This window comes from Nothobranchius furzeri, chromosome 12, assembly GCF_043380555.1.
Source record: "Nothobranchius furzeri strain GRZ-AD chromosome 12, NfurGRZ-RIMD1, whole genome shotgun sequence".
NCBI lineage: Eukaryota > Metazoa > Chordata > Actinopteri > Cyprinodontiformes > Nothobranchiidae > Nothobranchius > Nothobranchius furzeri.
This window is the reverse complement of record NC_091752.1, coordinates 12,080,730-12,094,451: the sequence shown is the minus strand read 5'-3', so window position 1 is coordinate 12,094,451 and position 13,722 is coordinate 12,080,730. Positions and strand designations below refer to the sequence as shown.

At 46.7% G+C, this 13,722-nt stretch overlaps 1 protein-coding gene across 1 annotated transcript in view; it reads right to left on the bottom strand.

Moving 5' to 3' along the window:
* The window catches only part of valopa (vertebrate ancient long opsin a), an 80,152-nt gene that overhangs the window by 17,623 nt on the left and 48,807 nt on the right, over positions 1-13,722 (bottom strand). Inside the window, exons 3-4 of the mRNA XM_054750212.2 lie at positions 12,823-12,940; positions 9,935-10,168 (exon numbers count right to left, since the gene is read on the bottom strand). Coding sequence (XP_054606187.1) covers positions 9,935-10,168; positions 12,823-12,940 — 352 coding nt within the window. The remainder of the gene's footprint in view (positions 1-9,934; positions 10,169-12,822; positions 12,941-13,722) is intronic.

Genomic DNA, 13,722 nt, shown 5'->3' with positions numbered 1-13,722 from the left:
CAAATTTCCGTTTTTCATGGCCTGTCTGAAAGGGGCTTAATTGAGCTCCATTGAGCAAACACAAGAAGCAAACCATTAATTTAACCATTTAACCACTAAAGAAGCTCCAGTGAGCACACTCACCAAAGGTTCCACAGAACTCTAACCCAAAAATTCAGTTAAACCGCACCTAAATCAAACTCTAAGTTTGTCTGGGTTTGAATCCCTCTGAATAAATCAGCATTCCAATCTTTGTCCCTCCACTCTGGATCTTCTGTCTGTGCCCTTTTAAAACTCAGCAGTTGATGAGGGATTGAGTGCAGCTGGAAAGGCAGGAGGCAGTTGGAGCAGCAACCTCCTGCAAGAGTAGGTGGAAACGGGTAGCCATAACAGATGGTCTCACCGAACTCCTCTCATGCCCGGGTTTTTGCCTCTGTGACTGAATTCTGCTTGGCCTGCTGGTACCCATCAACTGCATCTAGAGTCCTACAGGCCAAAAAGACCTGATATGACTCTTTCGTCATCTTGACGGCATCCCTAACAGTCTGTGCCCACCAGCGGGTTTGGGGATTGCCGCCACGACAGGCACTGATGACCCTGCGGCCGCAGCTCCGGTCGGTCGCCTCGACAATGGAAGCACGAAACATGGCCCACTCGGACTCAATGTCTGCCACCTCTCCCGGAACATTTAGGAAGATCTGTCGGAGGTGAGATTTGAAACTTGTAACAGAATGAAATGACTGTTTTTTCCCCCTCCTCTGACACAGGACTAGTCTGCATGAGATATGGTCTCAAGGTCTCATGCATTTGCTTCTAACCTGCTTATTTTCAGCTCAACAGAAGAATGAAGAATGGACTCTTCTCTTTTAATTAATCAAATAACTATATTTTAATAAAGCTATTCCAACCAAGTGTTAGTCAATAAATAAGATGTGACCAATCTGTGAAATCAAAATATTAATTAATTTATTATAATCCTATAGAATATAAAGGTACTATCATTTTAAATGTTCCAACAGCACTGATTTCACGTAGCGTTAAAAGACATGACACATTACTTTCACTGATCCAATCAGAATCTGACAGATCTGACGGAGGCGTGGTTTTGATGGTGTTTGGTAAGTCTGTCAACTTTCATTCGACCATTAACCAAAACATCCTAAGTATAAAACTATGCCCACGTTATCTCTAACGCCATTTCAAAGCGTTCTAGAGAAGTGTCGGAGTGGCCAATCCGTAACTCTCCTCTTCAACCAAAAGAACAACGACAAGCTGGAAAATTCATTGTTGTTCCAACTGCTGCAACGGTTCCTTTCAGAATAAAAGCTGAACCATCAAGACCCAGGTTCGGGTCTCACCAGACGCAAATAAAATTGTCGTGACCCGGGAGTATCTCACAGACTGGTCTGGTCGGCAACCGCTGCTTTTCCTACCGGCTCGGTTCCAGAAAAGGTCAAGCTGAACCTCGACATTCCTGATCTAGACGGGGGCTTCCACCAAGGGTAGGTAGACCGGCAAATGGCGTTGAATGTGTTTATGAATCTCCTAACCAAAGCTTAACGCGATGACATCACCTTCAGTTCCCATCAGAACTAATCGCTTCTTCGGATTTGCTGGTTTTGAGCAACATCACACGTCATCCCATTCACCGTCTCACCCACCTTAGTTACACCATACATTTAGTGCCTAAAGTCAGTCTAGTATAATTTGTAAGTAATAAATTTTTAAACTTTTAAACTTGACTCTCTCTCTTCTGTTGTCTCTGAGTGAATACGAAGCGGTTATCTAATCCCTGCATTAAAAAGTTCCAATCTTCTGGTTTAAATAACCTCACAGATCCGCAAGGTGGATTTCATATTTCCTATGGAATCCCACGCCTTATGGCTTATTAAATAACATGTAATTTAAATCATTACAAACTTCTTCTGACAGGAGACGTTCCCAGCAGACCCTCACAATGTGTTTAGGCGTGCCAGGTCTGACCGGCTTCCTCCCCCACCATCGAAGCCAACTCACCACCAGGTAGTTGTCAGTTGACAGCTCCGCCCCTCTCTTCACCCAAGTGTCCAAGACATGTGGCTGCAGATCAGATAAGATGACAACAAAGTCGATCATCGAGCTGCAGCCTAAGGTATCCTGGTGCCAAGAGCACATATGGACACCTTTATGTCTGAACATGGTGTTCAATATGGACAATCTATGACAAGCACAGAAGTTCAATATCAAAACACCACTTGAATTCAGATCAGGGGTGCCGTTCCTCCCCACCACACCTCTCCAGATCTCACTGTCGTTGCCCACCACATGAGCGTTAAAGTCCCCCCAGCCGAACAAGGGAGTCACCGGAAGGAGCACTCTCCAGCACCTCCTCCGAGGTCTCCAAAAAGGGTGGGTAGTCTGAGCTGCAGTTTGGTGCATAAGCACAGAGAACAGTCAGCACTAGTCCCCCGCACATAGGCGGAGGGAGGCTACCCTCCACCCCCACCAAACGCAAGCTTATGAAAAAATAATATATATATATGATAAAGACAGATTTCAATTAGAAGACGTGCAAAGCAAGTAAACAGCATGTTTACAGAGAGAAAACAATACAAAAGGAAAGGAGATGGACAGTGTTGCACCGTCCCATCCCCTTAGCTTTCAAGTGTGATGTGAATTCCCATATAAATATGGGAATCCAGTCTGATTGGTCTTTGAATGTTTTAACCAGAATATTTAGAATTCTATGTTTATTTAGGGATTGTGGAACACTTCGTATTAATTCAAGAAGAGAGTCAAGTTTATAAAAAGTAAGAATTTATTTTCCAAACAATTAAAAACGACAACTAAGACTACTGTGATGGATGGATCTAGGTAGATGGGGTGTGATGTATGGTGACTATGTGTGAATATGAGGTTATCAGAACCTTCGTATCTAGAAGAACTGAGTTCTGGGTGTAAAAATGAAAGATTTGGTTTGCATTAACTAGGAAGTTGATTCTTATCAAAACCACATCAGACGCGATTCATGCTGTGTCTATCTCACCCTTTTGGAAGTGCAGCACCGACTCTAACAAGCAAACCTCAGAACATCATGCCTTCTTTCAGATACAGGATGCTCTGATTTGTGGCTAAGAAAATACCTATGTGTCAAAACAAAGCTGATACAATTCCGACTCTCTAAGAGTCCCTCTAGACGCAAACGATTCCATCTATCTGTTGTGACTCGGAAACATATCTTGACTGGAGAGTCGGTGCTGCAGTTAATCTACTGAACCTCGGTGCCCAGCGGTCATCTGACCTCTCTGACGTCCGGATCCGCAAAGAGGGTCTCCAAAGAAAGGGTGAGGTAGACACACAGATTGCGTCTGATGTGGTTTAGATAAGAACCAACTTCATAGCTTAATGCAAACCAAATTCCTTTTCACACCCAGAACTCAGTTCTTCTAGATAATGTAATGGCATGGTTTGGTTCTCTGATTTGTGCCAAAGGTCACATTTGCCCAGCTGGGTCTAGCTGGGTCAAACAGTACTTTGAATCCACAGATTAAAACCCAAGGAGCCACGATGTCTGCTCAAGATCATAACACCAGTATCTGCTGTTCCGTCCCAAGAAGGACACTTCAAGCCACGATGATAATAATTAGATATTAATTAATAAACTCATTGTTTTTTTACTGTTTAATATAATCATCATAACATGATCACTTTGCTCATTATAAAGGTATCTTAATTACATGAAATGGATTATTATGCTTTGGGTATAATAATGATTAATTATAATGATTATAAAGATGTGTTCAGCAAAGAGGACCTTCACTTTATCCAGCTAACACAGAGATCAGATAAACAATAACTGTATAAAATGTTTTTGACGCATGTTCATGCTTTCTTCCGGAGAGAGTGGGAGGGGTTCTGAGAGCTTTGGTAAAACTAACCATCACAGATTTCATGCCAGTTCTGAACAAGACATCATCCTGAGGAGCCAGGGACGGCCGCTCTGACCTCTGCCTGCTGTTCTGTCATGCCGACAAGAATGGCTAAAGAACAAACGAAACTAATGAACTAACGAAAGACTCTCCCAGAGTCCTTGATTTCTGAAGTTAAGATAAATACGAGAACGTTTATCTGCCAAACGCTTCTTAAACCGTGTACCCAGGACATCTGTGGACCGGACCATCGGACACTTGCATCTCATCTACCAGCCGAAGTGTCATCTTGGATGAAACCCATCCTTCTGATGTCCAGATCCACAAAGGGGGTCCTGTCTGGGTGAGGTAGAACACGACAGATGACGTTTGATGCTGTTTCTCTCAAAATAACTCAGTTACCTGCAAAACATAATTTCACCCAGAATGCTTCCAAGCTCTCTGAAAGAAACCTGAGAATTCCAATCACGCATCCAAAACTCAGCATTCTCATTTTTAGCTCCATTCAGTCACAGGTTTGCTTTTAAACAAGTTTAATATCAAAGCTGTTAAAGATTGTCATTAAAATTGCCATCCATGAATTGTCATTTTTATAATTGTCGTTTCAAATTTTCTGTTTAAAAATTGTTAGTAATAAATTTCTTCATTTTTAAACTTGCCTCATTATTGAAACGAAACATAGAAAAGGGTTGCATTTCCTTTTATCGAATGAAAATAATCTCACTGAATCTTCTTTTTAATAAACAAACTTTTGCTATTAATTTAAGTATCTTAAATTAATTTTCACCCCATTACAATACAAGGTTCTGATAAACACTCACCATTAAATCACCATACATCACATCCCATCCTCTTAGATTCATCCATCACAGTGGCCTTGGTTAACTTGTCATGTTTTTATTTATTTAGAAAATAAATTTCTTATCTTTTATAAACCTGACTCTGTCTTAATTGCGATGAAGTGTGTTGATCCCTGAAAAAGCAAAGAATCCTAGAATCTTCTGATTAAACATTGAAAGACAAAGCTGGTTGATATTCTATATTTATATAGAGTATCACAGCCTCTCCCTGGGCAGCCACCTGGAGGGGTTTGAGTGTCTCAATGATCCCAGGAGCTAAGTTGTCTGAGGTTTTCTGCCTTTGGTAGGGTCACCCATGGCAAACAGGTCCTAGGTGAGGGATCAGACAAAGAGCAGCCCGAAGACCTCTTATGATGAATTATATAAATGGAAACCGTGTTCCCTCACCCGGACGTGGGTCATCGGGGACCCCCTCTGGAGCCAGGCCTTGGTGGGGCACGTTGGCGAGCGCCTGGTGGCCGGGCTTTCACCCATGGAGCCCGGCCGGGCACAGCCTCAAGATGAAACGTGGGTCCCCCTTCCCATGGGCTCACCACTCGTGGGAGGGGCCAAAGGGGTTGGGTGCAGTGTGTGATGGGTGGTAGTCGAGGGCAGGGACCTTGGTGATCTGATCCTTGGCTACAGATGCTGGCTATTGGCACATGGAATGTCACCTCTCTGGTGGGGAAGGAGTCTGAGTTGGTGTGTGAGTTTGAGAGGTTCCGACTAGATATAGTCGGACTCACCTCAACGCATGGATCTGGCTCTGGAACCAGTTTTCTTGAGAGGGGTTGGACTTTCTACCACTCTGGAGTTGCTCCCACTGAGAGGCGCCGAGCAGGGGTGGGCATACTAGTTGTCCCCCATCTTGGTGCCTGTATGTTGGGGTTTACCCCAGTGAATGAAAGGGTAGCCTCCCTCCGCCTACGTGTGGGGGGACGGGTTCTGACTGTGGTCTGTGCTTATGCACCAAACTACAGTTCAGTCTACCCACCCTTTTTGGAGACCTCGGAGGGGGTACTGGAAAGCGCTCCTTCCAGTGACTCCCTCGTTCTGCTGGGAGACTTTACCGCTCACATGGGCAACGACAGTGAGCCCTGGAGAGGTGTGGTTGGGAGGAACATGTTTTGTTATTGGACTTCTGTGCCAGTCATGGATTGTCCATAATGAACACCATGTTCACACATAAAGGTGTCCATGTGTGCTCTTGGCAGCAGGATACCTTGGGCCGCAGCTCGATGATCGACTTTGTTGTTGTTTCATCTGACCTGCGGCCGCATTTTTTGGACATTCAGGTGAAGAGAGGGGCGGAGCTGTCAACTGACCACTACCTGGTGGTGAGTTGGCTCAGATGGTGGGGGAGGATGCCGGTCAGACCAGGCAGACCCAAACGTATCGCGAGGGTCTGCTGGGAACGTCTGGAAGAGTCTCATGTCAGAACGAGCTTCAATTCCCACCTCCGACAGAACTTTCAAAAGGTTCCGGGGGAGGCGGGGGACATTGAGTCTGAATGGACCCTGTTCCGTACCTCCATTGTTGAGGCGGCCGACCGCAGCTGTGGTCGCAGGATCGTTGGTGCCTGTCATGGTGGCCAACCCGGAACCCGCTGGTGGACACCGGTGGTTAGGGATGCTGTAAAGTTGAAGAAAGAGTTGTATCAGGTCTTTTTGGCCTGTGGAACTCCAGAGGCAGCTGACGGGTACTGGCAGTCCAAGCAGAACGCAGCTCGGGTGGTCATCAAGGCAAAAACCCTGGCATGGGAGGAGTTTGGTGAGACCATGGAGCAAGACTTCCGTACGGCTTTGAGGAGATTCTGGTCCACCATCCGCCGTGCACTACCAATGCACTACCAACACTATCTATAGTGGGGATGGTGTGCTGCTGACCTCTACTCAGGACGTTGTGGATTGGAGGGCAGAAGACTTCGAAGACCTCCTCAATCCCACCGACACGTCTTCCTGTGAGGAAGCAGAGTCTGGAGACTTTGGGGTTGGCCTCTCAAATCTCTGGTGCTGGGGTCACTGAGGTGGTTAAAAAGCTCCTCTGTGGCAAGGCTCCAGGCGTGGATGAGATCCGCCCGGAGTTCCCTAAGGCTCTGGATGTTGAGGGGCTGTGTTGGCTGACATGGCTCTGCAATATCGCGTGGACATCGGGGGCAGTCCCACTGGACTGACAGACTGGGGTGGTCGTCTCCTTATTTAAAAAGGGGGACTGCAGGGTGTGTTCCAACTACAGGGGGCTCATACTCCTGAGCCTTCCTGGTAAGGTTTATTCAGGGGTTCTGGAGAGGAGGGTCCATCCGATTGTTGAACCTCAGATTCGGGAGGAGCAATGTGGTTTTCGTCCTGGCCGTGGAACACTGGACCAGCTCTATACCCTTAGGGGGATCTTGGAGGGTGCGTGGGACTTAGCCCAACCAGTCTACATGTGTTTTGTGGATTTGGAGAAGGCGTTTGACCGAGTCCTCAGGGGGCCCTGTGGTGGGTACTCCGGGAGTATGGGGTGGGTGGCCAGTTGTACCGGTCTGTCGTGGTGAAGAGAGAGCTGAGTCAGAAGATGAAGCTCTTGATTTACCTTTCGATCTACGTTCCTACCCTCACCTATGGTCATGAGCTTTGGGTAGTGACCGAAAGAACGAAATTGTGGATACAAGCGGCCAAAATGAGTTTTCTCCGAAGAGTGGCTGGGTTCTCCCTTAGAGGTAGGGTGAGAAGCTTGGTCATTCGGGAAGGGCTCGGAGTAGACCCGCTGCTCCTCCACATCGAGAGGAGTCATTTGAGGTGGCTTGGGCGTCTGGTCAGGATGCCTCCTGGATGCCTCCCTGGTGAGGTTTTCCGGGCACGTTCAACCAGGAGGAGACCTAATGGTAGACCCAGGACACAGTGGAGGGAATATCTCTCACCTGGCCAGGGAACGCCTTGGGATTCCCCCGGAGGAGCTTGCCCAAGTGGCTGGGGAGAGGGAAGTCTGGGCCTCTCGCCTTAGGCTACTGCCCTCACGACCCGACTCCAGATAAGCGGATGAAAATGGATAGATGGACGGATATCACAGCTTATTGGTCATAAGTAAAGGTAATACATTAAGCTTAAAAGCAACAACATTTACCCTCTACACTGTCCCGACCTGGGAACGCCAAGACCACGGACAGAGAGATGTCTGATTGTTGTGAGGGACTTACTGACATAGGGTGAGCGTGATGACATGGTGTGTGTGGGGGGGGGGGGGGGGGTGCTGGGAAGTGGAGTTCAGGTGATGTCTGGTGTGAAGTGGATAGCTGGAGGTCTGGAAGCGTGACATTATGGGCTTTAAAAAAAATAAAGGGCTTAAGTCCAACCAGCCATTCCTCCCCATCACCACACATTTTTCTCCTACTGCTCCCTCACATCATCACACAATCATGCACATAGGACCTTAGGGGGGCGGATAAGTCAGGGGGCATGGGTATGGACCCAATTTCCGCATTCCTGTGGCAACCAGCCCCCCAATTTTATTTGCACCTTAAACACTTCCACCAACGACATTCCATGCATACACACACTTTGGGCCTTGGGAGTGAGCACATTCAACAGCATTTGACAGGGGGATTTTTCTGCCTCATCCCGAGTGCTGGTACCCACTTCCAATTTTAAACTGCACTTAGACACTGAGGGCTGTGGGTGCAAGTGGGGTAGTGTGGTGTCATCAGCTGGCGTAGGCCAGACGATGCCCGCACTGCCCGCTCACCATAGCCACGAATACACCTCATCAACACGCACTAACACTATATTGGAGCAGGCAGAGGGAGACTAGGGGTCTTAGCACACCTCTGTTGTCACTTGGCTTACCGGGGCTAGGAGGGAGATCTGGCCGTCTGGTTGGGGTGGTGGGTTGCTTTGCTCAGCGTTGGGCAGGGGAGCCTGCTCATCAGCACCCCAGCAGAAAGGGTCAAACTCTGGGCATCGGTAATGGTTGTACCCCATGTGCAGTAATACCGGGACCAGAGTGAATAGGGTGTGTATGGGGAGCATGAATGGATGTCCGGCGTGCATTTTTGTAAGTCTTTGATTGTATGTGTATGTGTGAGCATGAGGGAGGGAGTGTGTGACTGTGTTTGTGTATGACTGTATATGTCAGGTGGGGCCTTTGACTCCTCCCTTCTCCTGGGACTTCTTTTGATGCTATACATCTTCGTCTCCCCTCCCCCTGCCACATCTGGTGTGGAGTGTGGTGCCTTGGTCTGCCTGAGTGTTCGTGGCTCCCGGGTCAGGGTGTTTATTTTTGGCGTCTGCCTGATCAATCCCGGTGGCTGCCTGGTGGAATCTGGGTCCCTGGGCTCTGCTGGTTCCCCGGCGGGGGTGGTCGCCCCTGGGTCCCCGGTCGCTGGGTCCCGGGCTCAGCCGGCTGGGGGGTGGGATGCTGCGGGCGGGTCTGTGGACTTGCCACTGATATCTCTCGGGACTCTGCCGGCTGCTGGTTGCGGCCCCCCGAGGCGATCCTCTGCGCCTCTCGAGGGGGGCGGGGGCTTTTCTGGTCGCGGTCTCCTTGGGGTCCCTGTGCTCTGGGGCAGCTCCTGGACCTCTGGGACTTGGAGCTCCCTCCATCTCCTATGCATCTTTGGGGGGCAGATCTGTGGCCACTCACACACTCTATTGGACACTCCTATAGAGAAACCTTACATATACAAGCGCATGTACGCACACGGGTGCTCACATGGTGCTCTCATAAGTATGGACTTGGGCACGTTCAACACGTCTGAAGTCTATGGTTGGCACTAAATGCACTGTTTATTATCGTGTGATTGTTCAGTAAAACAATGTTGATTTTACACTTCCTCATCAGGTTGACGCAGTGATAGTATTGCTGTGTATCCCTTTTCTGCAGGTCTAGAAGCAGACTCTTGTTCATCATTGATTGTTTATTTTCGTGGACACCCCCCCCCCACACACACACACACACATACACACACACACACACACACACACACACACTCACCTCTGTCTCAGTGTCCGGTCGAAATTACAAAGCATTCAAAAAACAATAACAATAAAGTTTTAAGTATCAGGTGTGACATTAAAAGCAGAAGCTTTGATGCTCCACCTGAGAGTAAAATCTGTAGAGCTTGTCACCAGACATTAATTCTGTTTGCTTCACAGCCAGACAGGACACGGGTAAAAAAAAAAAAAAAGAAATATACAAAATAAATAAATAAATATAAAGCAAAACATTTACCTGTTTGTTCATAAAGACGTAAATGACTGGGTTGTAGACAGCAGCTGTCTTGGAGAAAAAGGCAGGGATCGCAGCCAGCCTTGGATCGAGTTCAATGGTTGGATGAGCTGTGACCAGAATAGAGAAGGCCGCGTAGGGGGTCCAGCCCACCATGAACGCCACAATCATCGCCACAACCATGCGGGTCACCTGACGCTCAGGCTTCCTGGCAGTTGTGAGCCGACCATGAGACACCTGAGAAAAACCGAAAGGTGAGTACACCAATGAAACAATCACCATTAACCAGTGTCCTAAATCCTGCCACTGGGCTGGTTGGCTTGCAGAGGTGGCCATAAATTAGCCTCAAGGCTTGGATGAAGAAAAATCCTCAACTTTAAATTTTGAGTCCCAAACAAGTCACTAGACCAAGTTTGGGCTTCATTTATGGAGATATTGTATATAATTTCCAGAAATGATGAATGAAACATAAAATTTGTCCGGCAAGCACAACTAAACTGATCTAAGACCCACTGGATATCACTTGCTTCAGAGTGACTGATTTTATTTTATCAACCTCAAATCCAGGTGAAGTCACAAGTCATCGGTCCTGACCAAGTCTCATGACTCATGTCCACAGTGCTGCCAAATTATAAATAATGTTCAGTCATTTTCATGCAAAAAACAACTGTAGTGTTCAATCATACCATACAGACTTATGCCTTTAGGATTCTTCTAGTTGCTGTGTGTTTTCACCTGCCACCGCACAATAACAAGCAATTGATCATCTGCAAACGTCTTAGTCCAAGAAGACCGTCTGGCCTGTTCATCACCAAAGGGTTAGGGTTAGGTTCAGAGCAGGTCCTTGATGTAGTTCTACCTCCGCTGCTGTTGCACACCTCTCACACATGTTCTGCACCACTATAACATCACCTTTACAGATACTAATATTAACTGATGCAGTTGTAGCAGCATTTAGGACTAAAACGTAATTTAGGAATCCTTTTAAGACTCCACCTAGGGTGTGACTTACCCTTTAAACAGGCAGTCACCCCCTACCAGTCTTGTTCCACCCACACTTTCTGTGTGATTTTTGCCAAATTTGCTTAAAGGACACACACACACACACACACACACGCACGCACACACACACACACACACACACTTGGTACCTCTTGGCCATAAGAAATGACTAATTCAAACTCAGTATAGTGCAGTCTTATGTTTTTTTGTGTTTCTTTCTGAAAATGTTTGTAAAGAGGCACATTACTCATATTTTTAATTCACTTGTGGTGGTCTCTAGTAGTAATGAAGGCCTTGTAAGTCCTACTCTGGGGGGGAAAAGCTCAGGTGCACCTGTTTCAGCACGGGGTATTCAGCCAGAGGAGAGCTTCAGACAGCAGGTTTTAGAGTGTTATTTCCTGATGTGTGGACATCTCTCCTCTGATTGCCTAACAGCAACACGACTCTACCAGTTTGCTGTACAACATTGATGTTTTATCTCCACAAATAACACAAGCCTGGAGAAGTTCTGCTAAGTGGTGGAGTTGCTAATGCTAACAGTTAGCTTCTACTAGCCAAGATGTTCTCTGCTGTTTCCTGGACTAAACCAACAACAGCTTCCCCGTCGTCAGGGGCGGCATTAGGCCCGGCTACTTGGGCTGAAGCCCCGGATGTTTCATGGAAAGCCCCGGATCTAAATCGCGGAAGTAACATGCAGTACCAAAGTCCAACAGAGAGGGAGCAGCTGGCAGTAGTTTGTATACAGCCTGCCTGAGCCTCTACCACTGAAGAAGAAGCCCTTCAGCAGCCGGCTTCTTCTACACTCTGCCTGAAACGCACGAGTGAAGATGGACATAAGGACGTTTTATAGACCAAAAGTACCGCGACAGAACCCCAGATTTGATGAGACTGGTGTTGACTCAGGTTTGTGAGTCTTATTTGAAAATATTTGTTGTGCTGCTGGTTTGCCTAAAGTTAGCTTACTATCAGGTAAAGTTGTTGGAGAAAGAAAGGGAATATTTACTATCATCTCACACTAAACACTAACAGGAACAATACTCTGCCCTGAAAATGCTTAATATGTAGCTTCAGATTAAAAATTATGTGGTACAAGACATATATGATGTTGACTAGTGCGTGTCACGTGTGTGAGTGTGCGCGCGCATGTGTGTGCGTGCACGCACGTGTGCGTGTGTTAAGCCCCGGATGTTCTTCAGTCCTTAATCCGCCCCTGCCTGTCGTAAGTCCAGATGGGTGAGTCCATGAATGTTATAGACAGTGTGGCGTAGATCTGTCAGGATTTTCTATCCTAGAGTTTCACCGTCTGTTTTCTATCAGAAGCTAATGCAGGAGATAGGTGTAGGAGACTATTTTTATGTTCAGCCTGCATGAAACACTCAGAGTGACCCATTAGAATCAGAGATAATCATTTAAATGTTTTTGTCAGTGAAGTAGAAATACGTGATATGCTACAACACAGAAATGAGCTGATAAAAAAGACCATTGTATAAAATCTGAAATTCCTTGGAGCATGGGGTGACGGTGGCACAGGAGTTTATTGGAATGTTGCAGGTTTGAGCCTCGTTCAGTTTGTTGTTCATTGTGTCCTTGGGCATGACACTTAACCCCCCTAGCCTGCTAGTGGTGGTTGGAGGGACTGGTGGCACCAGCGCTCGGAAGCCTTGCCTCTGTCAGTGCGCCTCAGGGCAGCTGCAACTACATCATAGCTCATCACCACCAGCGTGTGAATGTGTGAATGACTGGTTGTGTTGTGAAGTGCCTTGGGGGTTCCAGGACTCTAGAAGGTGCTGAATCAAATACAGGCCATTTACCAGTTATTTACCATACTGTCAACATTTGATGGAGTCAAATTTCTCAAACATTTTTATTTTTATAACGTTAGATCTGACCTTTCTGAGCTTTTTAAGGAGCTTCCCATAACAGAAGAATATCACTCCAAGAGGCAAAATGAAGCAGGTGGTGAAGAAGGTGATGATGTAACTGTGATCTGTTATGTTGGTAGAATACCTGTGTAAAAAAGACAAAAAGACCCACCGTCAGACATGACGTTAAATATTCATGGAAACATGTCAGAGGTTAGATGTGAACCGACAAAGGTAAACATTCAATTCCCAGCACCGAATCATTATGAACTTCAGAAGCTTTTATTTGACTCAAGAGGACAAGTGTTGTTTTTGATTTTAGCTTTAGGATAAAAAGAAAACTCACAGCTGAGACACGTCTCAGTGAATCACTTATGAGACCAGAGGACACCGATGTAGTTAAAGTCGGGTCCACAAGAATTAATGTCTGGGGCTCCACCAGGCAGACGCAGTGGTTTGTGCGTGTGTGAGTGTGAGTGTGTGTGTGTGTGTGTGTGTGTGTGTGTGTGTGTGTGTGTGTGTGTGTGTGTGTGTGTGTGTGTGTGTGTGTGTGTGTGTGTGTGTGTGGTGGGTGGGTGGTGGGGGTTGGGGGAGGGGATTGTGCCTTTAACATTTGGTTGCTAAAGGAAGTGTGGGTGAACTCACATTTACGGTGGTGCATTTCACATCTTCATTTAGTTTTGTGATGTTTTTATGGAACAAAACAACATGATAGGTTAGATCAGTTCTCCTCAATAGGCGGTGGATGTGGCCCCCCAACCCCGCACAAACCACGAGGGAATCAGAGTAATTTCTGTTCATTACGCAACAACAGACAGCTACAGCTTACAAGCTTGACTCTCCCATGTTCCAGTCAGAATTGACAAAGTTCTTCAGATGAGAAGCTAAATGACTTCAAGAAAGCAAAGAAGTCCAGTTGCCTTCATT